The sequence below is a fragment of the Balaenoptera ricei genome, chromosome 10, assembly GCF_028023285.1.
Source record: "Balaenoptera ricei isolate mBalRic1 chromosome 10, mBalRic1.hap2, whole genome shotgun sequence".
Classification (NCBI taxonomy): domain Eukaryota; kingdom Metazoa; phylum Chordata; class Mammalia; order Artiodactyla; family Balaenopteridae; genus Balaenoptera; species Balaenoptera ricei.
This window is the reverse complement of record NC_082648.1, coordinates 99,840,317-99,863,646: the sequence shown is the minus strand read 5'-3', so window position 1 is coordinate 99,863,646 and position 23,330 is coordinate 99,840,317. Positions and strand designations below refer to the sequence as shown.

Sequence of the window (23,330 nt, the reverse complement as noted above, 5' to 3'; positions counted from 1 at the left end):
TGCACATGGGAGGGAGCCCCGTGGCGTGGGGTCGGCACCCATGGGGTGGCGCAGCTGGGGAGAAAGATGTTTGTCTGTTAAGAAAAATTGGAAGAGAAACACACACAGCTCCTGGTTTCCCTCGCAGTTGAGTGAAACCCCAGATCACAGATTGGCGTGAGGTGAGATTGGTTGTAGGTCTAGGTACATAAGCACAGGTGTCTTCCCAGACTAAAGAGAGTTGACTCCAGGCTTCACAGTCTCCTCCAGGTTTTACTTCAGCTGAAGCAGGTGGTGTCTGCAGCTGATTGAGGAGATGGTCACTTGGTCACCTCTTAAATTTAGGAAAGGAACGAAGATGGGGGCGGGGGTGTGTGTGAATGGCCTGTTTCCAAGACACCACATGCGAGTGTGGAGACGGGAGGGCGTGGAAAAAGGGACCCGAGGGAAGGACTGGGATGGTGGAGACCCGCCACCTGGCAGTCCCTGCAGCGGCGACTCTCCTCCAGCTGAGGTCACACTGACCCCTGGTGGCCACTGGTGCTCACAGTCTTCAGTCTCTAAGTGGGGCCAGAAAGTACTAGAAAGAGGTCGTCCTGACAGCTCTGCCCTCAAAATGCTTCTGAAAGATGCTTACTTATGCTTTTCTTTAACAATTATTTCCCAGTATGGATCATAGGATCTTACAATTTTCTCTCCATTTTTTACTTAATTTACATGTTTTTATTTTTAAAAACTTTCCTTTTTTAATGGTCACATTTTACCTCAGAAGACCCTGTCTGAGTATCTCCTGTTTGTCACTCAGCACTGACTCTGCTTTTTCTTTCCTTTTCTGTGTGCGTTCCTCTCCTCACCTCCGCCTGCCCCGACCCCCACGCTCGTTCTCTGTCCCTCCTGTCCTGTCTCCTTGGCTTTGCCGACGTCAGCCTCCCCTCCCGTGCCCTCTCCCCCACTTGCAGAACAAGACAGCGAAAGGCAGCCTCAGCACAGAGCAGTCGGAGCGGGGGTGAGGGGGGCAGTGTGCTCGTGGGAATGGAAAGTACAGCAAGCACAGGTGAGTCGGGGCCGCCACCGCTGCTGGACTCCGAGTGGGTGTCGGGGCCTCTGCCTCCTGCTCGCCGCAGGCCAGGCTGCCCCACCGGCATTTCATCGCATGGACTCCAGCACCAGGTGGATTCAGTGTCTTTCCATCTGTTGCTCAGCTCCCCAGAATACGTGTGGAAAGGTGGCGTGGGGCTTTAAAATGGTCCCATCCTCCACTGGGGTTCAGGCCTTGTGTGTGGAGTCCCCGGGGGCAGAACGCAGCTGGCTTCCGGGACGGAGCTTCTGGGGTGTGGGGGCTCTCGTGCCGGCAGCCCTTGCTCTTTCCCTGTCTCAGAAAGGCTTCTCGCCAGAGGCCTCTTCTTAATTTACTTAATATCTCTAAAGCTTATGATGGGTTCTCCTTTGAAAAACCAAAAATATCCCAGGTTTTGTCATTTGAAATCTTTTTTTCCCCCAGGTCTATGAAGGGTTCCTTTTCCTAGAAGTACAAAGGGAAGGAAAATCCCCTCAACGATTTAGTAGACTTTAGCATCCCATTTAACTTTACTTTTTAAAATCTCAGGAGGTTGAGTTGTGCTTTTTGTGAGTGTGTCGGGGGGCTCGTGGTCCGGGCTGGCAGCGTGTGCCTGTGAGAGCAGGATTATGGGACTTGGGCCTCTAGAAGCAGCAGGCCTGCGGTGCTCCCACTGCCTTCCTCACCTGCCCCGTCCTCACTGAGCAAAACAGATCATGAGAAGAAAAACCAAAATGTTAACTTGGGGCACTTGCTTCTACAGGATGGGGTGGGGGGCTGGTTGTCTCAGACCTGTTCGTTAAGGGATTATTTCTCTGCAAGTGAGGGCATCTGTGTTTACTCCAGGCGTCTGAGACCCACACAGATGTGCTAGGCCTGGCTCTCTGGGGCAGCACCGTGTGCCTGAGTCTCTGTGGAATGTTCCCTCCCCCTTGTTACCAGTTGGGGTGGGGGGTGTCTGCCTTTCTCTGGAATACCCAACAGTAGTTTGAGGAAGAAACAGAATTCACCTCAGAATGTGGCAGTTTTCATCTGGGAAGTCACCTGTTTCTTAGGTGGGTCCCGGTACTGACCTCCAGAGAAGGCCCCTGCGCTGAGTGATGAGTCTCTGGGGCCAGTGGGGGTTACAGTGCTTCCTTGAGGGGCTGTCGAGTGAGGACTTTGCACTCACACTTTTCTGTCTTGCTCTTCCAGGGAGTAGGGCTGGGAGTGGAGGGAGCAGAGCAGGGCGGGAGGGTGGGTCGTCACATGGAGCCCCGTGCACTTCTAGAACCCGCGGGGTCCACTGACCCTCAGGGCAAGCAGCAGTCTGGGTGGTTTTCAAGAATGTTTCTGTTGGCCCTTCTACTGTGTCTAGGCGGCTCTGCCACCTTCCTGGCTCAGGTGGTTAGGGCTAGGTTGTATAGGAGGCCACGTGGAATGTTCCTGGAAGTGTCCAGGAAGAGCCAGTTAGGGAGAGAACCAACCGTTGGTTTTACTCAGTGCCTTTTGTTCCCGTCCTGGAATCCCAGCCCGTGTTTGAGAAAAAGAAGAACTCTGGGCCCTGGGCCTGGTGGGCAAATCTCCTCTTGGAAATTTTAATTTTGTTCATCATCGCTTTTCTCTCTGCTCATTCTTGGGCTCTGCCAGCTGACAGAGCCCTCGGCTCTCGTGGGACAGTAAGCTTCATAGTTCATTCCTCAGAAGCTTGGTGTTATTGTTCCTGTTTATACAGAAGAAATGAGGCGCTGAGTGATTAAGTGGCGTGTCCCTCGGTTTGGGGTCGTTTCGAGTCTGTTGAGGTCAGACCTTCACCTCTTGGAGGGAAGGAACGGACATGCGCCTCTGGGCTTGTCCACCTTAACTGCTTGTCATCGAGTGCTTCCCCGCGAGGCTGGACCCGTCGTCCTGGGTTCACGGTTCAGCAGTCACGTTGCAGGGCTTTGCTGTCAGCCCTCTGCAGACTGTGCGGAAGGAAGCCCCAGTGACTGGGGACAGAGACGCAGCCCCCCACCTCAAGGAGCATTCGTCTCGGGGTCCGTGCTGAGGACACAGAGCCACCATCGTTGGGTCTCCCGACAAGGCAGGGAAGGGACAGTGATTGTACATGTGCGTTCCGGTTCGTGGCGCCCCACTTTCTCACCCAGAGCGGTGTGCAAAGTGCTGTGTGACCAGGCTCAGGCCACTTAATGTCTCTGTGCTTCAGTTTTCTTTCTGTAAAAGGAGGGATAGCAATGGCCAGCCTTGTGAGGATTCAGTTAAGAAATGCTTCCACCGTGCCCAGTGCAGCCTGGCCTGGGGTGCGGCGTCAGCAAGTGCTGGGCGCGCTGCCCTCTCAGCCGTGCACAGGAGGAGCAGGAGGGTCAGAGCCGCAAATCGGACCCTGCAGCTGCCCTGTCTGGCAGAAAACCCCAGGGCTGGGGCAAGGAGATGTGAGTTCTAATCTCCCGCCACCACGTGAGGTACCTGGCGCTTGTCCCTCACCAGGCCAGCAGTGCCTCAGAGGACAGGTCCTCGGGCAGCCGTCCGTGGGCCGCCTCCTCCCGGCTCTGTGGATGAGGGAGCCGTGTGGCTGGCCTCTGCCGCCCTCTCCCCATGCTGAAGCCTCCCTGGCTCAGGGCAGCGAGTGGGCAGGGCTCTGACCGCGGAACCCCTCTCCCCGTCTTCCATTCTCATCTAAGTAAACAAGGAGACCCCACCCCCCAGGTCTCCCGATCCAGTGGGCAGGAAGTAGTAACCTTCGTCCATCTGCTGCCTTGTCCTGGGTGCCAGGGGCTGCCAGCTGCACACAGCAGCCTCCCTGCCCTGGAGCTGGGCCTTCCCGAGCAGCTTCTGTGGTCGGAACGTCACACAGCGGCCCGCGTGTGAACAGCGTCATGTCCCGGGGCTCCCCTTCCCTCCCACCCCAGCTCCGGCAGCCCCTCACTGCCTCCCACAACTGCAGCTCCGCTCAACTTCAGAGGTTCCCGTCCCGGTAGGATTAAGTCCAGACTGCTCAGCACGCCTCTGAGGGCCCGTTGGAGTCTCCGGCGAGGCTCCTTCGGCTCCTCTGAGCTTCCTCCCGCGGAGCCCTGGTGCCCGCGCTTAGCTCCCTGCGCTGGAACACTGTGCCTCCGTCTCTTCTCAGCTTCTGTGTCACTTCCTCACGGCAGCCTGCCAAGTCCCCTCGTCCCCACTCTGCAGCCTTCCTGGCATCACCACAATCTCGAGTCATTTGTGTGTTCACGTATTGTCTGCATCTCCACTAGACTGTCTGCCCAGTCCTCAGGGACCGCTGTCTCCGTCCCGTCGTGCACTGGCCGGAGGGGGCACACGGCAGTCCCTGTCCTCGCAGGGCAGACAGCCGTGTTAAACAGAGGAGCACCTGCAGCCCAGGGAGGAGAGTGCTGACCTTTCGGCGCCCGGCTGGGTACAGGTTGAGGACGAGGCCGCCCTCCACACCCTGGCCAGGTCCCGTGGGGCTGAGGGGGTGCCGCCTAGCCGCAGGTGGAGAGGGCAGCTTGGCCTCAGACGCGGGAGGATTTGGAGGACAGACTGACCCGGCCCAGGTTCAGGCCACGGAGGTGAAGCTGAAGGGCAGCAGGAAGGAGGGTGACGAGGGCGGGGGTGTTGGAAGGCTTTGGCCCAGCGTGAAGTCCCGTTCGCCGGCAGCTGAACGTGCGGATGCCCTTTTACAGAGAAGAGTGCAGGTCCTCAGCACAGAGGGCCGCCCGCTCGTTCACTGGCGCAGCGGCTCCACGCCTGCTCCGTGGCTCTGCCTGGGGTGCTGCCTTCTCAGCCACGTCCTGTGCGTTTGGATGGGGCCCACAACAATGGAGGCTCGAAGGCAGAGTCCCTGGGGCCCAAGCAGAGGAGCTTTGCTGGATGTGAGCCCCAGTCCCACTTCTAACCAGCCACGTGGCCTTGGGCCACGTGTGTCACCTCCCTCAGCTGCCTCATCTCCAAGATATGGGGGTCAGGCCTTTCAGTGTTACTGTGAAATAACGTCTATAAAGCTCCTAGCATAGTGCCTGGCCCCTACTAGGTGCTTAAAGAATTTTCTTCCCATTCTCCCTACTGAAGGAATAGTTTTGAGGAGCAACTGAGAAGTTAGGATCCCATTACATTTCAGGGTATCATGTGTTTGGGCCAGTCTAGTATCAGACCCTGGGGAAGGTCCCTGCTGGGAAGGCTGGAAGACAAAGCCCCAGACGGGAGGTGCAGAAGGGCCGAGGCTGCCTGGACCACCAGGTCCCCCTGTGGCACCAGGGGAGGAGCCCACGGTCAGCAGCCTGCACAGCCCGCCGGCCAGGCAGACCCTGGTGCCGAGACAGCCTTCATTCTGAGGATGGGCGCTGGGCTGGGGCCTGCTGTTGTGAGTAATGAGCAGGATAGGAGTGCAGGCCCAAGACTGTGCCAAGCACTGGGGAGAGGGCAAACCCTGCCCTGTCCCTCCCTCCACCAGCAGAGCTTTGCAGGATATGCATGGCACCTGTCCTCTGTCCTCGCCTGAGAAGGCTGCTTCTCCCCCCTTTCCTGGCAGCCTTAGCCTCAGGAAACCAGAGTGAGGAGTGGAGAGTGTCCGTGCTGGGGGAGGGGGAAGCATGGACCACATAGGTGGGGCCAGAGCCACCATCAGTGCTGGGGAAGCCACACTGTGGCCGGGGATGTCCTGAGGATGGCTCAGCCGCTGGCCCACGTCCCCAGGGCCTCCAGCTGGAGTCCCGGGGTTTGCTTTTACCTGAGGGTGGCAACATTGTCCTGCTGTCTCTGTGAGTCTCTTCCTGTTTATTCACGTTTTCTGTCATGCAGTTAGGAATCTCTTTATGGCTCGTGCACACAGACCGGTCTAAACTATTTTGCGTATTAGTAAGTTTTGTGGAAACAGGAAAGGGGATAGTGGTGTCTGGGTTTTCTTGAGGTTTATTGGTTGGAGGAGGGCACCAAAGAGGGTTTGAGGAAGAAGCAAGGTGAGCCCTCCGACACACACACACACACACACACACACACACACACACACACTTTCCAAGAGTGCTGTGATTGGCAGAAAGGTGAGGGTGCCACCACTCTTGGCTTCTGGCGTAATTTTTCTGGATTGAATTCCTTGGAAACTGCTGTGTCTCTCTGAGATCTTTGCACATGTAATGAATGACCCACGAAGCATTCTGAGGAGGCGCTTGGTACAACCCCACGTACCCCATGTGATCACCAGGATAGTCTTCCTGAGCCTGGAGCCTAGGCTGGAAGGAGAGACGCCAGTGGCAGGGCCTGGGGAGCCTCAGAGGATGAGCCGAGACCTGCCTTCCGTCAGAGCTCCTGGGAGGAGTGTTCGCTGTTAGATGTAAAGAGCTGCCTGCGACTGGAGGCAGCCATCACATGGTCCTGAGCCGGTTCTTCCACAGACTGGCTGGGTGCTCAGCCACCTCTGTGAGGACTGGTCCCTGCCACCAAGTGCCGAGCCCACCTGCAGGCCCCAGATGGTGGGGTCCTGAGCAAGGGGTCGCCCCGAGAGCTGCCCCACTCCAGGGCAGCCCCACCTGGCGGATCAGAGAATCTCTCCTGGTCTCGGTTCCTTCCACACACCCGGGCCAGGGCACTCAAGAGTCCCATCCTCCTGGCACAGCTGGCCGGGTCATCGCTGCCTTTACCCTGTTCCAGGCCCAGAGCCACACGGCTGGCTCCGCCATTGGTCTTGGGTGTCTGCAGTGTGAGCAGCGTGTTCACAGGGGTTCTGCAGCCACTGGACCCTGCAGAGTCCCCCACCCCGGCGCTGCCACGGAGCAGGGGCTGTTGGCTGCAGCACCACACGGGGGTTCCCAGCACCCAGTGTCTGCTTGTCTTGCAGGTGAGACTGTGGAGATGAGAAGGTGGTGGACCCTTGTGATGGAATGGAAATGGTCCTCCTGTGCAGCCACACCCCACCCCGCCCCACCCCGCGTGCCTGCCCGTGCCAGCACTTCCTTCCTAAGTTCTTACATCACTCTCAGACTGGTGACACCACAGGAAAGAAAGACCCAAGAAGTTGGAATGGCTGTTTCCATGGACACAATCTCCATAGTGACAATGTGGGGGGAGGGGGGAGGGGGGATGATGGGAAAGGGTGGGGGGAATTAAAAAAGGGAGGGATAAAAATATATATATATAAATCTATTTTTAGTCTGGAAAGACTTTGTTTAAATGAAAGGTGCGCTATCCCTTTTGATTCTATTTTAAAATTATCTAGCTTAAGAACTCCAAATTTGTTCCAATGACAGTGAAATTTAAATGTGAAATTGAACTGAACAAACTCTCATCTCACAAGGACAGGGGTGACTTAGATCCTTAGCCCAACTTACACAATTCAGAGATTCTAGACCCAGGGTTGGAAGAGCAAACAAACCACACCAAACTATTCTTTTGTCAGTAATTTGTCTCAAAGTGGGAAGGTCAAGGGGGAGGGAAGTGGGGATGGTCCGTGTTTTCAAGAGTGGGAGAATGATGTTTAAACACAAAAATAAATTTTTTCATTTCCAGAAACACTATTTATTTATTACTTTTAAGATTTTTATCTTTTGGGGGGGGTGAAATTGGCACATGCCCCAAGGTCACAGCTGCATCCTGGGTCACTGTGGCTGGTGAGAGCCCCGAGCGTCCCACTAAGTGGCTCAGCTGGCAGGGTCAAGGGATGGCCGCCTCTGGGCATGTTTCAGGCAGCTGTGCCCTGAACCCCAGGACAGACGGGACGGAAACCTAAGCTGTAAGAGTGGACACAGGGAGGGACAGTGTCAGGTATGATCGTGTGAGGTAAGCTGACCAGGAACACCCACTCCACCCTTTTTTCTTTTGCTTTCATTTTTATAAAGGAAAAGGGGGCCTGTCAGTTGAGCAGCCCCATGCTACATGATTCTTTATGTTGTTTTGTTTTGTTTTGTTTTGTTTTGTAAATTGTACAATTTTTAAATATCTGAGTTTTAAAAAAAGAAAAAAGTACAAAAAAAATCTTAAGGCCTTAAGAAGGGGTTAGTGCATCTTTCAGGGGTCACTCTGCCGTGGGGATAAAATAGCTGTTTCACAAACAGTTTTATTTAAAAAACAAAACAAAAAAATCAAAAAAAAAAAATAAACTTCATTTTAACCTTGTTTCCTTTTTTGTTTAAAGCACATGCGTCTCTTTCTCCTCCCATCCCAGTCCCCAGGGTGGCTCTGGTTCTGCTGCAGGGGCGGCTGCCAGCTCACTGGTCCAGCCGTCCTGGCCTCCCGAAGGCCCAGCAGCCCTTGCAGCAGAGCCTGGAATGAAACAAACCGAGGACTCCTGCCACGTGCCCTCGCGGGGGGAGCTCACCCATGTGTGGAGATGGCCAGATTGCTTAAGTTGATACGAGGACATATTTCCAATCAACATTAATTTTAAAGGTTATTAAAAAATAATGCAATGTTAACGGACTTTATTTTAGAGAACAGTAATACTGGAAGGAATGTTGTGAAGTAGAAATAAGCAATTATAAATGAGTTCTTGTGTGCTCATCAATTTGAGGCTGCAGAAATGGCAGATTAATTTTGTTGTAATAGCTACATCAAGCAGTGCGGTCCACTTATAATCTTGCTCGGCCAGGATGGAGCTGTGTGGGTGGGTGTGCTGTGTGGGCCACGGAAGCTGCATAGAAATGACGGCTTTTTGAGCTCCTTGGCTTCCCATCTGGTCTTGACTTGGCATTAACACAGTTCAGGTGTTGAGAACTAAACCACAAAACTTGGAAGATATGCATCTTAAGGAAAATATTTTCCTGACAGCAGATGGTTCTTCATCATTTTGCCTTTTGTCCTTCTGTCCTCTTTTGACTTGCTGATGATACTCTGAGTAAGGCACTTTTGATGGTTCCTCAAACTGGCTACTGAAATGACCGTTAACTGGGGAGTGGCCCTGTTCCAGGCTCCACTCCTGACTCTAGCTTTCCCGGTTCTGCAGGAAGCCTCAGCTGTTCATGTGCATTTCAACTCCTGCCACTTTTGAGCTCTGTGTATTTTTTAACAGACTTTTATTTTCTAGAGCAGCTTGAGGTTCATAGCAGTGTTAAGCAAAAGGTACGGCGGTTTCCCTCGTATGCTCTGCCCCCACACACGTGCACAGCCTCCCCCAGTATCAGCGTTCCCCACCAAAGTGGTGCTTTTTCTTTATGACTGGTGAACTTACATTGACACATCATTGTCACCCAGAGCCCATAGTTTACGTTAGCGTTCACTCTTGGTGGTGTACATTCTGTGGGTTTGGACAAACGTTTAATGACGTGTATCCACCATTACAGCATGCAGAGTAGTTTCACTGCCCTAAAAATTCTCTGTGCTCCCCCTCTTCATCCCTCCCTCCCCTGAGCCCTGGCAACCACTGACTGTTCACTGTCTGCATAGTTTTTGCCTCTTCCAGAATGTCATATAGTTGGAGTTACACAGTATGTAGCCTTTTCAGATTGGTTTCTTTCATTTGGTAATAGGCCTTTAAGGTTCCTCCTCCATGAAAGGTTCCTCTTTTCATGGCTTGATAGCTCATTTCTTTTTTAGTGCTGAAGAATATTCTATTGCCTGGACATACCACAGTTTATCCATTCACCTACTGAAAGACATCTTGGTTTCTCCAAGTTTTGGCAATTATGAATAAAACTGCTATAAATGTCAGTGTACAGGGTTTTTTTGTAAGGAACGGCCCAACTGTCTTCCACAGTGGCTGTACCGTTTTCCATTCTCCCCTGCAGGGAATGAGACTCCCTGCTGCTCCACATCCTGGTCAGCATTCGGTGTTCTCAGTGTTCTGGATGTTGACCACTCTAATAGGTGTGCAGTGGTGATGTACTTTTTTAAAGTAATTTTTACGCCGTGGTTTAAAAACAGCAAAACTACCATCTTAACCGGTAAGTGTACTGTTCAGTAGTGTGAGGCATATTCATATTGTTGCGCAGCCGAGCTCCAGAACTTTTTCATCTTGTCCAGCCAATGTCCTGTTGCCGGAGAACTACCGGAGGGGCCGGCCATGCCCCACCTCCGCCCGCTCGCTCGCCCGCTCCCCGCCCGATCGCTCGCTCGCTCGCTCGCTCGCTTGCTCGCTTGCCCGCTGCCCGCCCGTGGCGCCCCCCGGCCACGCCCCCCCACCCCGGCGGCTGCCGGGCCGGCCCTCCACCTGGATCCCAGCGGGGCCCGGGTGGGCCGTACCGCGAGTCAGATACCAGCTCCCACTTTTGTCCCCGGGGAGGAGCGGAAATTGAGGGGTTTCTTCCGCGGGCTTGGCCATGCCGCGGGGGAGGGGGAAGGGAGCGAGTAAAATGCCACCAACTTTCCAGCGCCCTCTCTGGGCGCTGCAGCTCCGTACCTGCTTTCTAGAGCTCTCTCCAAGGGGTTTGCTCCGCATCGCGTTGGGGTCCCAGGGCTGGGTCTCCGTGCTTGGGGGCCCAAGGGCCTGGCACTTTCTGGTCCGTCATCTTGCTGACGTCACCCCGGGCTCAGTCTCAGGTCGCAGTGTCCAGTTGGGCCTTCCCTGCGCGGGCGAACACCTGTGACACGGAGACTGGGGGAGGGGAGGGAATGGGGGGGCTCATCCCTCTAGCACCAGCAGCTTCACCAGAGCGGAAGCCAGCAAGGGCAGGCTGAGTATGTTTCTAAAATAATAAATTTCAGTAACTTAAATGCTGGCCCTCATAGAAGTTTGTCCACTGTAGAGCAGTAGCTCAGAGCATGAGTTTTGAGATAGACCCTAATGGTGCTCTGTGACTTTGACCCCGTGATCCCTGAGACTCCGTGCCTTGGGGACCATAAAGCCACCTACCTTACAGGGTGTGGAGAGGATGGGGAGTGAACAGCAGTGCCCGGCATGTGAGTGTGCACAATGATTGAAAAAGGCCATTGGCCTCACGATCACAGGTTTTCCTCAAGTCCTGTCCTGGACAATAGGCCCCCAGTAACGGGAGGGCACTGCCTGAATTACAGGCATGTCTGTCACTGCCCTTCATATGTCCATTAGAGTGACTGGGGAGGGCATGACACATACAAAACAAAGGGTAGATGCAATTTATCGAGGGCCACTGTGACAAACCTGTGATGGACCATCCTGCCAGCCCGACTAACACCACCTGATTCTCTGGCTGTCTGAGCCCCGATGAAAGACCACAGGCTGGATCTGAGAAGTCCCCAGGATGCCCATGGGTCTTACCCTCTCAGTCTTTTGAGTGGCCTCAAAACTGGTCTCCCCGCCTCTTTGAGGCCCAAGAACCCCGGTTTCCCACAATCCAGTCCTCTGCCAGACTTGCAAAGCCCCAGCCTCAAGTTGCCCCCGTCCTGCTGCTTTGCATTGGTGCTTTAGTCCCACTGCCAGGTCACCTTGGCTTGCAGAGCCAAGCCAGCAGAAGTCCTCTGGGAAGTTTTCCCGGAAAGTGTGCTCCAGCCTGGGGCAATGTCCCCACAACCCTCAACGCAATCCCTGCACTGCTGGCCTGGTGTGTCAGCTCTCTGGCTCCCACTCCTCTTGGTCACGAGCACCTTGAAGCAGGGGCCCACCGTCGCCTTCCCGCCACGCTGCCAGTGCCCAGCCCAGCACCCAGCACAGGGTGCATCCAGATAGGGTGGGACAGAACCCAAGCCTTGGCCAAGGCAAGATGCAGGAAAGGCCAGATAAACTGAGTAAGGCCCAGTCGGGCCCCAGCCAGCTACACCCTCTGGCCCTGGGCCTGGCAGGAGAGTGGAGATGTGAGAATTTGGAAGGGGAGGAGCAGCTTTCACAAACCAAGCAGGGATTGCAAATGTTGAAAGCCAATACCTGAAGACCACAAGCACTCTGTGTTGTCCTGCACCCTGAGAAGAACCTGGTCTTCTCCCCGTTGGGGAGTGAGATGGGAGGGAGGGAATGGGGGTGTCGGGGTACGGGAGTGGGGAGTGCCTCCTCCAGGCTCTCCTTAAGCTAGGGGCGAGCACCTCCAGGACCCTGGAATACTCCAGCTGTTTTCAGAGAGGTTGCCTCACATACCCCTGGGACGGGTGAGGGGGCTTGACCCCTACCCAGGAAATGCCACAATTCCAGCCTGGAGGTGGCACACACCGGTGCAGGGCGGTACCAAGGTTTGCACATTTCGTTGAGGACTGGAGCCACTGAAGGGGACCAGAGAGTCAGGATTGGAAGGTGTGGGGCTGGAGCCAGGGCGGACTGGGCCCATGGAGAGGGAGGAGGCCGGCGAAGGGAGAGGCCTGAGAATCCATTCTTTGTAGTGCTCAGCAGGCCTGTGAGGGTGTAAAGAAATTACATCCCCATCTGGTATCCATGCCCTTGTCTTCTAGAGTTTGAACAGCTGATGTTCAAGGACAAATCAAGGAGGAGGAGGCAGGCCCACTCCTCTGAGGACAGTCACAGCCTATGCTAAGCCACCCTAGTACCCTGAGCTTAGTGGCAGTCCAGTCAGCAAGGTAAAGTGCCCACCTCACATGTCTCCAAGTTAGGAAATGGGCACAGACAGGAAGGAGATTCATCACCTGGGTGGCCACAAGAGCTAGAAGGTCCAAGGACCAATTTGTGACAAACTTAGGAAAGGGTCTCTGGGCCATCAGACCAGCTGGTCATGTGACTAGGGAGCTCTGAAGACAATCCTGCCGCCTCCCCACCCCCAGATTCAAACTTGTCATGGCCACAACCAGGCGGAAATGGGTAGAAACCAAGGAAGCTGAGCCAGCAGCCAGCCAGGTGAAGGCCGCCAGCATCACTGCGAGCAGCCTCGAGGTGGGAGGAGGTGGGTTGGGTCCAGGCAACCACTGAGAACTACGAGGACTTGGTGCTGGGTCTCTGTGCAAGCGTGTAAGTGGTACATATGTGTTAATGTGTCTGGCTTTGTGGGTGTGTAAATATGCATGTGAGCATGTGAGCAGGCAGTATGTGAATGTGTGTAAGTGTGGTTTATGAGTGTGTGATTCTGTGTGTGTGTTGAGCATACTAGTGTGAAGTGAGGGGACACCAAGGACTTTATCCCCCTACAGTGGTCCCTCTGATCATTAGGACCTCCCTCCAGCACTGGGCAAGGGCCAGTAACAAACTTGGGAGGTGAAGGCCACTCAGGAGGAGGCAGGTGATACATGGGGGGACAAGGACATGTTCTAGGGGTGAGGCTGTGAGCACATTAGGGAGTGTGAGCCTAAAGTGACAGGTGGGTGGCAGGATCAAGTCTGAAGACCCTGATTCTTCCTCAGAATCTTTACAGAGCTGGGGAGTCTGGCTAGGGGGAGGGGAGGACTTCTTGTGTCCTGGGGCACGTGGAGAGGGCAGGAGGGACAGTGGCCATCTGTGCACCTCACTTTCCCTGACCCCTCCCTGCACCCTCTGGCAGCACACTCTCCCTGGCAGGTTGGCTCAGGGCAGAGTGCAAAGGCCAGTCCCAGCTCCTTTTATAAAGAAGACCCAGACTGGTTGAGCCCTGGAGGTGCAGTGAGAGTGCCCTGCCTGGCCTAGTCCTACGTGTCTGATGTGGTGAGGAGCCCTGTGCACACTGAGGCAGCCATGCTGCTGACTGGGGATACACTGGTGACCCTGGCCGTGGCCGTGGCCGTCTTCCTGCTCTTGGTGGACCAGATGCACCGGCACTCACGTTGGGCCGCACGCTACCCGCCAGGTCCCATGCCACTGCCTGGGCTGGGTAACCTGCTGCAGGTGAACTTCCAGGACCCACTTCTCAGCTTTAGCCAGGTGAGGAAGGTGGGGGTGGGAAGTGGGCAGCGGAGGTCCTGGGGACCCCACCTAGCAGCAGACAGTGGGTGGTGGGTGAAGTCACAGGCTGGAAAAGGAACTGGGCCAAGAGGAGGAGGCAGATTTGAGAGGCTTCCTGAGGGAGGGCATTTGTTCAGGGCCCGAGAACAGTTTGGATTTTCCCAACAGAGGTCCAAGAGGGCAAAGGCCAGGGAGTGGGGGAGTACGACTTGGCAACAGGCTGGGGATTCAGCTGGCCAGCTCTTACATTATGTGAGCCTGAGTCCCTTATGATTACATCAGGAGGAAAGGTCTCGAGAATGGAGGAGAGGAGTCTGGTCTTGAGCCCGATTTAAATCAGGTAGTTGAGGCTGAGAGAGGTACAGTGATCTGGTTCAAATCTTTTGCCACCGTGAGACCTTGGACCTCACTGCTTACCTCTATGAATCTGTTTCTTCATCTGTAAACTGGGATGCTAACTTGGTCTATTGACAACTTTGGTGACCTCTGCACAGTCATAGCTGGGTGGTCTGATCCAACTTGAGGTCCTCGACCGTGGTGGATGTAATTAACCCCCAGGCTCACAAGACTGGATAAAATCTTTGCACCCCCTCGCTCCTGGTGGGGGCCCAGGGTTCCCGCAGGGCTCACGCCATGAGGCTGGGCCCGCAGCCTGGCGGGGCTTGGGCTTGACAAACGCCCTCGACCTTCGGACTGCAGCTGCGGCGCCGCTTCGGGGACGTGTTCAGCCTGCAGCAGGTCTGGACTCCCATCGTCGTGCTCAACGGGCTGGCGGCTGTGCGAGAGGCGCTGGTGTACCGCAGCCAGGATACCTCCGACCGCCCATCTGCGACAGTCTACGAGCACCTGGGTTACGGGCCGCGCTCGGAAGGCAAGAGGAGGAGGGGGCAGACCGCGTCCCGACGGACACTGGGCCAGCAGTCACCCGATACCGGCAGGGCCAAGCGGAGGCAGGGTCGCGGACATTCGGTGCAGGGAAGAGCCAGCGAATTTGAAGGGGCAGCAGGAGGAGAAAGGAGTCTGTGCCAAGGGTCGGGGGAGGAGGAATGCGGGCGAGGCAGGGGGCGGGGCCTTACGGAGAGAGGGCGGCCCAGGGCCATCGCGGGCACGAAGGGGAGGTCAGGGTGGGCAGGAATGAGGACAAGGTCAGAGTGGGCGGGGGCAGGGCCGGGCCAGGACCTTCCCCGAAGGGGAAAGGGGGTCCCGGTGGGCAAAGTAAAAATTGGAGCCAAGACCTGACCCTAGCAGGGGAGAGTAGGCGAGCAATGCGGGCGGGCAGAGAGTGGGACCGGTCCCCAGCTGGAAGGGGGTGTCAAAGTGGGCGGGGCTGTGTGAGCAGAACACCGGGAGGGGCGGGCCGAGGAGAACCGGCGAGCCCGCCAGCGCTGTGGGCGAGCAGAAGGCGGGGCCGGGACACACCCGAGCCACGCCCACGTGCCCGCTCCGCCCCCAGGAGTGATTCTGGCGCGCTATGGGAAAGCCTGGCGCGAGCAGCGACGCTTCTCCTTGTCCACCCTGCGCAACTTTGGCCTGGGCAAGAAGTCGCTGGAGCAGTGGGTGACCGAGGAGGCCTCGTGCCTCTGTGCCGCCTTCGCCGATCAGGCCGGTGGGTGCTGAGGGACAGGGAACAGGTTTGGAGAGGCTGGGGAAGAGGAGATGGAGGCGACGCCCTGACTTGAACCCGTTCCCTCCCAGGACGTCCCTTTAGCCCCAACGCCCTCCTGAATAAAGCGGTGAGCAACGTGATCGCCTCCCTGACCTTCGGCAGCCGCTTCGAGTACAACGACCTTCGCATCCTCAAGCTATTGGACATATTGGAGGATGGACTGAAGGAGGAGGTTGGCTTCGTGCGCCAGGTGCGGGAAGGGAGCTGCATAGAGGAGGCCTCCGTCCTGCAAAGGGCCTCCCCGGAGGAGGATTTGCGTAGAGGGCCAGAGGAGGAAAGGGCATTCCGGGAGAGGAAACTGCAAGGGAAAAGGCCTGGAAGTGGGGAAATGACAGACAACACAGATGGGAGAGGCGGGGCGAGGGTCAGCGGGCTTAGGGGAGGGAGGGTTCCTTCATTGGAAGGCACCGGCACCCATGAGATGCAGACTTTAGGTTTATCTTTCTGGGCCCAGAGCCAGGAGAGAGGGGCGAGGCCTGCACTTAGGGAGGAACAAGGTCAATGGTGGGGACATCCTGGAGGAGGCTAGGACCTGACTGGTCCAGGTGAAAGCCTGAGCACCACGAGGTCCCAGGGCCCCAAAGCTGTGACCCCCCCCCCCCCACAGGTGCTGGAAGCAATCCCCGTGCTCCTGCGTATCCCAGGGCTGGCTACCAAGGTCTTCCCGGCGCAGAGGGCCTTCATGGCCCTGATTGATGAGCTGGTCACCGAGCACAGGATGACCCGGGACCGGGCCCAGCCACCCCGAGACCTGACTGACGCCTTCTTGGACGAGGTGGAGAAGGTGAGGTGGGTTGAGGGTTGAGGGCCCCGTGAGGCAAGCGCAGGCCTATGTATCACCCAGTGATCAGACACCTGGACTGACAGGAGCAGAGTGGGAGGCCATTTGGAGGCTTCCTCCCTCTGTCCCTGAGCTTACCTTCTCTGCATGGCCCAGGCCAAGGGGAACCCCGAGAGCAGCTTCAATGATGAGAACCTGCGCCTGGTGGTGTCTGACCTCTTCTCTGCCGGGATGATCACCACCTCGACCACGCTGGCGTGGGCCCTCCTCCTCATGATCCTGCACCCAGACGTGCAGCGTGAGCCTAGCCCGAGGGGCCAGGTGGCATGGGTGAGGGAGGAGAGGGACAGCCTGAGGCCCCTGAGCTTGGTGGGTTTGGCCACCAGCAGCAGCTCTGTGCAGAGGTCACAGTGCCCTCCTCCTCCGAGTGGGCACAGCCCTACACAGGAGTCAGGAGGAGGTCAGAGCCCAGCTCTTGGGTCTGACCACTGTGAGGATGCTTGTTTTTCCAGGACGTGTCCAACAGGAAATCGATGAGGTGATAGGGCAGGTGAGGCCACCAGAGATGGCGGATCAGGCCCTCATGCCCTTCACCATGGCCGTGGTCCATGAGGTGCAGCGCTTTGGGGACATCATCCCACTGGGCCTGCCCCACATGACATCCCGTGACATCGAAGTTCAGGGCTTCCTCATCCCAAAGGTAGGCCTGCGGCTCTCCTCACCCCAGCTCAGCACCACCTGCCACCTGGTAGCCCCAACGTGGGCATTGCCAGGTGGGGTCAGGACTGGAATCCAAGCCACCCAATCCTCAGGCACTGAATGTCCTAGGCTGGGTGGGTGTGGGGATGAGAGCAGAGGCTGGGCTGGCCCTGTCCATTCAGAGCCCGTAGTCGGGTAGGGAAGACAAACTAAAGCGTGTCACAGAGTGTTGGAGGAGCCCGTTCACCAAGGGACAGGTGGCAGTAAGGGCACCCATGGGAGGCAAGTCACTCACCCTGCCATGGGGACAGGGAGGGTGCCGAGAAGCTTCTTGGGCTGAGGGTTACTTGAAGAGTCCAGGTGTGTGCCAGGCAGAAGGTGTGTGCCCATGTGTGTTTGGTCGCAGGGGTCCAGGCACCCCCCAGTCCAAACCCCACCCATGCCAGACATTTCCTGCCAGGGGACGACGCTCATCACCAACCTGTCATCAGTGCTGAAGGACGAGACCATCTGGAAGAAGCCCTTCCACTTCCACCCGGAGCACTTCCTGGATGCCCAGGGCCGCTTCGTCAAGCAGGAGGCCTTCATACCCTTCTCAGCAGGTACCTGTGGGGTGCCCGGTTTGCTTACCTGTCCTGAGGGAGTCTTGGAGTGGTGGAGCCCAGGCCCCCAGGCTCACAGACCCCCCATGCCCACCCACAGGCCGCCGCTCGTGCCTTGGGGAGCCCCTCGCCCGCATGGAGCTCTTCCTCTTCTTCACCAGCCTCCTGCAGCACTTCAGCTTCTCAGTGCCCGCTGGGCAGCCCCGCCCCAGTGGCCACGGTGTCTTTGCCTTCCTGGTGACCCCATCCCCCTACCAGCTCTGTGCTCTGCCCCGCTAGAGGTGGGCACCAAGCCCCCAACCCACTCCTCAGCAGTAGCCCTGATGTACAATAAACCAGTCTGGTGGCTCCAACCTGCCTTGAGTCCCACCCGGGGCCCCTGACCAGCCCCTTGGTGGTCATGGGGCCTCAGCAGCCTCCCCAGATCCAGCCCCTACCCCTGCCTGATCCATCCTTACCTGGCATTTGACCCCATTTGAGAGATGGGTATACCGAGGCTCAGAAGGTGACACCTTACCCCCTAGTCACCCTTGGAGACCCAATACTGGTTACTTGGGTTAGTGACAAAGTCTATAAATAGGTCCTGGCTTCTGCCGGAAGGAACTAGAATAGGCTGGTGAGAGATTTCAGGCCCCAGTGGGGATGAGGAGGGCCCCACTCAACCTGGATGCCCACATTTCAGGCCCAGCCACACTCAGCTTGCACCACAGGCCAGCAGCTCAGCCAGCACCATCAAGTCTGCTGCCCCAAAAGGTGGCGAACTCAGGGATGGCTGGGAAGCAATGTGCTGGGTTAGCACCTGCAGCTCGGTCTTCAGATGCCAGAGCTCTCCCTGGGAAGCCTGATGGCAGCCCAGGAGTGAGCCACCTCCCTGGGCCTCTTAGTCACCCCAAGATAGGATGGGCCCCCTTTCCCTGCCCCTTAGGGATGCTCATCTCCCAGCCCCTGCCCAATAGGAGTTGCCACTCATGGCCACGCTGGAGTGGGAGGACACTCATCTAGGCTCCAACCCGGGGCTCCGTCCTCTGAGTGGCCCAGTCAGGCCAGGCACTCAGGAGGCTTGGCAGGGGCAGGGAATGAGCCCCTGTGGGCCACAGGCATGCCCTAGGGACAGGGGTCAACCTTGGGCCCATGTGACAATGGGGTGGCCAGGGCAGAAGGAGGCCAGGTGGGGAGCTCAGAGGAGGACACCCTGGCTCCAGTCCTCGCTCTGCTACGACACTGTGTGACCTCAGGCTTCTATTTCCCCTTCAGCCAATGAGAAGTTTGCACCAGATGGCTGCTGGGGCCTGTCTTCCTGCTCTGACTCTGGGGCTGGGACCTCATTAGCCTGGAGCCCTAGCTGAGGGCGGGGACTGCCACCCTCTACCTGTGCCCACCACCCCGACAGTTTGTTCTGGACTCTAAGCATGCACAGGCACCACCCAGGGGCTTCTGATGACTGTCTGCTTACCTGAGTCGTAAGCAGACTTCCTGGTACATTTAGGTTAACAGCTCGGGGACCACAGACACCCAAGGCAGAAGCACCGCCCCCAGCCAGGCCACTTTCGCCTTCATGACAGTGAGCTCCACAGCTCTTAGCATTAAGGGAACTTGGCCTCTCCCTTGGCACTGAGTCAGAAGACCAGCCAGGGCCCCGTTCAGTCTCCAGCGTATCCCCTGTCGTGGGCTTAGTGGCAGGAGGTGGTGTTCCTGCAGCTTATTGGAACAGGGAGCGTGGATGAAACCACACTGAGTTTGTGGAAACTTGAGGCCCCTGAAAGGAAGCAGCCAGGCCTGCAGAAGCAGCAACTGTGGATTTATTGGATGTTGTGTCATTCGTGGCTCTGAGTCTTGGGGATGTCAGAGGCTGGGAACCAGCCCAGCCAGAGCTTCCTCAGGAGCTGGGGGACCCAGCCCCCAGGGCTTTCCTCCATGATGTCCACCTCAGAAGCCTCTAAAAAGCACAAACAGACATGCCCTGTGGGTTCCTTGCTGGGAGGAACCTTTCCCCAGGGCCAGGGTACCCTCTGGTGCCAGGGGAGCAGGTCAGCGTTGATATAAGGCTAGGCATTCCTCCAGCTCAAGCGCAGTGGCCTCAAGTCCTGCCAACCCAAGAAGGAAGCAGGAGGCAGGGGGGCTCATCAGGAAAGACAGGGCATCTGGCTACCTGGGTTTCTTCCCTCCCCTCCCTGGGGCAGGAGGGTCAGGGAGGAGCTCGGCTGTCTGTGACCTCTGCAGGGTCACTGAGATTAGAGAGGAGGGCAGTCCTGCTACAGCAGGGTGGGGTCAGTTGTCTTACCAGAAGTATATGCAGCAATCTCCTTTCGGACCTTTTTATTTTCCTGGGAAGGAAGAAGGGGGACGGTGGTGGGATGAGACAGGTTCTACGTTGAGCAGATGGGGAAATAGGCCTCACTTCACAAGAAGTCAGGGGAGGCCAGGATTCAGATCCACTCTCTGCTCAGGCCATGTCTACTCCTCTCAGCTCCTCACAGAGCTATTGCTCGACTGAGATGGCAGTTAGGCTCAGTCATCTTGGGGGTGCCCCAGCCCCCGCCTCCCATTGCCCTCCTTCCCCAGGGCCTCTCCACTCCACCCTGCAGTGCCCTGGGGCTTCTCAGTAGGACCCATGCTGGGATGTTCCAGTCGAGGCACCAGGCTTCCTTACCTCCCAGCCTGGGGTCCCTGCCACCTCCTCCTCCTCAGATACCTCCTTCCCAGCAGGAATGGGGGAAGGAATGGGGCTGCCTGCTTCCTCTCCTGGGGACCTCATCTCCCCCTCATCCGAAGATAAGCTATCAGTCTCCTCCTTGGGGGCAGCATCATTCGGTCCTCCTGTTGCCTTGGGGGTCATGGCCTGCAGGGAGGGACACGAGGGCAGAATATGGGCAGAAAGGCCCACTGATCCCCTAACCCCTCTCCCTGTTCTCCACACCTGGAGTGTGCGTAGTTCTTTGTTTTTCCAGGGAAGCCCCTCCCTTCTCAGCTCGCGCTGTGGTAGGGTTGTAAGTTTCCTAGACGGGCCCTGCCACTCTCCCTGGGACCCCTGGCCATGAGCTGGGGCATCCCTGAGTCTCAGGGAGCTCTGACAGGAGACAGCCCCGGCCCCGGGCCCTTCCAGGGCAGGCCTCACTTACCTCAGGGTCTTGCTTCTCCCCACTCTTGACTCTGTGTCTCTACAGAGGGAAACAGGGGAAGTGATATTCAGCTATGAGTGTCTGGGAGGCCTTCCCTGCCTGGCCCATCCTCTTATTGTGTGTGCCTACCAAGGGTGCCCAGGACAGCCACCCCACCCCAGGGGAGGAGGAGTCCCCAGCCCTTACCCACCTGAGTGGTCACAGGGTAGCATTTATCCATCAGTCCCCACACTGGCCTTAAGGTCTCCCCTAAGGGCTGCAACGACAAGGAGAAAGAGAGAGAGAAGGAAGGCTGAGGTGACATATTAAGGGCTCAGCTATGTACTAGTCCACTGTCAATGCCTGCTGCGAAGACACCTAAAGACTACCAAGGGCGGGGCTGGGAGCTGAGGCTCGGGCTTCGGTTGGATCGCAGGGAGAGGACTGGGGTTGGCGGCGTGAACACAGCCTGAAGGGGTTAGTGCACCACAGCTAGCCGGGAGGGAGTCCGGGAAAAAGTCTGCAGCTGCCGAAGAGGCAAGAGACTTTTTCTTCCCTGTTTCCTGGTGCGCGAGGAGAGGGGATTCAGAGCGCCGCCTAAACGAACTCCAGAGACTGGCGCGAGCCGCGGCGATCAGCGCGGACCCCAGAGACGGGCGTGAGACGCTGGGGCTGCTGCTGCCGCCTCCAAAAAGCCTGTGTGCGAGCACAGGTCACTCTCCACACCGCCCCTCCCGGGAGCCCGTGCAGCCCGCCACTGCCAGCGTCCCGTGATCCGGGGACAACGTCCCCGGGAGAACGCACTGCGCACCTCAGGCTGGTGCAACGTCACGCCGGCCTCTGACGCCGCAGGCTCGCACCGCCTCCTCCGTACCCCTCCCTCCCCCCGCCTGAGTGAGCCAGAGCCCCCGAAGCAGCTGCTCCTTTAACCCCGTCCTGTCTGGGCGGGGAACAGACGCCCTCAGGCGACCTACACGCAGAGGCGGGTCCAAATCCAAAGCTGATCCCCAGGGGCTGTGCGAACAGAGATGAGGAGGGGAAATCTCTCCCAGCAGCCTCAGAAGCAGCGGATTAAAGCTCCACAAACAACTTGATGTGCCTGCATCTGTTGAATACCTGAATAGACAACGAATCATCCCAAATTCAGGAGGTGGACTTTGGGAGCAGGATATATTAATTTTTCCCCTTTTCCTTTTTTTTTGTGAGTGTATATGTATATGCTTCTGGGGGAGATGTTTTCTGTATAGCTTTGCTTTATAATAGCTTTATTTTACTTCACTATATTATAGCCTCTTTCTTTCTTTCTTTCTTTCTTTCTTTCTTTCTATTTTTTCTCCCTTTTACTCTGAGCCGTGTGGACGAAAGGCTCTTGGTGCTTCAGCCAGGCATCAGGGCCGTACCTCGGAGGTGGGAGAGCCAACTTCAGGACACTGGTCCACAAGAGACCTCCCAGCTCCACGTAATACCAAACGGCAAAAATCTCTCAGAGATCTCCATCTCAACATCAAGACCTAGCATCACTCAATGACCAGCAAGCTACAGTGCTGAACACCCTATGCCAAACAACTAGCAAGACAGGCACACAGCCCCATCCATTAGCAGAGAGGCTGCCTAAAATCATAATAAGGCCACAGACACCCCAAAATACACCACCAGACGTGGACGTGCCCACCAGAAAGACAAGATCCAGCCTCATCCACCAGAGCTCAGGCACTAGTTCCCTTCACCAGGAAGCCTACACAACCCACTGAACCAATCTTAGCCACTGGGGACAGATACCAAAAACAACGGGAACTACGAACCTGCAACCTGTGATAAGGAGACCCCAAACACAGTAAGATAAGCAAAATGAGACGACAGAAAAACACACAGCAGATGAAGGAGCAGGGTCAAAACACACTAGACTTAACAAATGAAGAGGAAATAGGTAGTCTACCTGAAAAAGAATTCAGAATAATGATAGTAAGGATGATCCAAAATCTTGGAAATAGAATAGACAAAATGCAAGAAACATTTAACAAGGACGTAGAAGAACTAAAGAGGAACCAAGCAATGATGAAAAACACAATAAATGAAATTAAAAATACTCTAGATGGGATCAATAGCAGAATAACTGAGGCAGAAGAAAGGATAAGTGACCTGGAAGATAAAATGGTGGAAATAACTACTGCAGAGCAGGATAAAGAAAAAAGAATGAAAAGAACTGAGGACAGTCTCAGAGACCTCTGGGACAACATTAAACGCACCAACATTCGAATTATAGGGGTCCCAGAAGAAGAAGAGAAAAAGAAAGGGACTGAGAAAATATTTGAAGAGATTATAGTTGAAAACTTCCCTAATATGGGAAAGGAAATAGTTAATCAAGTCCTGGAAGCACAGAGAGTCCTATACAGGATAAACCCAAGGAGAAACACGCCAAGACACATATTAATCAAACTGTCAAAAATTAAATATAAGGAAAACATATTAAAGGCAGCAAGGGAAAAAAAACAAATAACACACAAGGGAATCCCCATAAGGTTAACATCTGATCTTTCAGCAGAAACTCTGCAAGCCAGAAGGGAGTGGCAGGATATACTTAAAGTGATGAAGGAGAAAAACCTACAACCAAGATTACTCTACCCAGCAAGGATCTCATTCAGATGTGATGGAGAAATTAAAACCTTTACAGACAAGCAAAAGCTGAGAGAGTTCAGCACCACCAAACCAGCTTTACAACAAATGCTAAAGGAACTTCTCTAGGCAAGAAACACAAGAGAAGGAAAACACCTACAATAACAAACC

General features: G+C 56.0%; 3 protein-coding genes across 4 annotated transcripts in view; 2 read left to right on the top strand and 1 right to left on the bottom strand.

Moving 5' to 3' along the window:
* The window catches only part of TCF20 (transcription factor 20), a 98,584-nt gene extending 91,633 nt beyond the window's left edge, over window positions 1-6,951 (top strand). The window contains exons 5-6 of one of the 2 annotated variants that reach the window (XM_059937096.1): window positions 906-1,033; window positions 6,840-6,924. In XM_059937096.1, the coding sequence (XP_059793079.1) occupies window positions 906-989 (84 nt within the window). In that variant the 3' untranslated portion in view covers window positions 990-1,033; window positions 6,840-6,924. Of the gene's footprint in view, window positions 1-905; window positions 1,034-6,839 lie in introns of both variants that reach the window. The other variant, XM_059937097.1, reaches the window with a different exon arrangement.
* An 8,165-nt stretch (window positions 6,952-15,116) lies between these two features.
* Window positions 15,117-17,801, top strand: LOC132373628 (cytochrome P450 2D14). Its single transcript, XM_059937093.1, has 7 exons — window positions 15,117-15,306; window positions 15,396-15,538; window positions 15,974-16,150; window positions 16,304-16,445; window positions 16,660-16,847; window positions 17,307-17,448; window positions 17,549-17,801. The coding sequence occupies exons 3-7, from the start codon at window positions 16,049-16,051 to the stop codon at window positions 17,725-17,727; spliced, it is 753 nt and encodes a 250-aa protein (XP_059793076.1). The 5' UTR covers window positions 15,117-15,306; window positions 15,396-15,538; window positions 15,974-16,048; the 3' UTR covers window positions 17,728-17,801.
* A 1,424-nt stretch (window positions 17,802-19,225) lies between these two features.
* Window positions 19,226-23,330, bottom strand: part of LOC132373627 (uncharacterized) — a 39,592-nt gene continuing 35,487 nt past the window's right edge. Inside the window, exons 6-10 of the mRNA XM_059937092.1 lie at window positions 20,758-20,823; window positions 20,568-20,606; window positions 20,099-20,287; window positions 19,730-19,772; window positions 19,226-19,384 (exon numbers count right to left, since the gene is read on the bottom strand). Coding sequence (XP_059793075.1) covers window positions 19,263-19,384; window positions 19,730-19,772; window positions 20,099-20,287; window positions 20,568-20,606; window positions 20,758-20,823 — 459 coding nt within the window. The 3' untranslated portion in view covers window positions 19,226-19,262. The remainder of the gene's footprint in view (window positions 19,385-19,729; window positions 19,773-20,098; window positions 20,288-20,567; window positions 20,607-20,757; window positions 20,824-23,330) is intronic.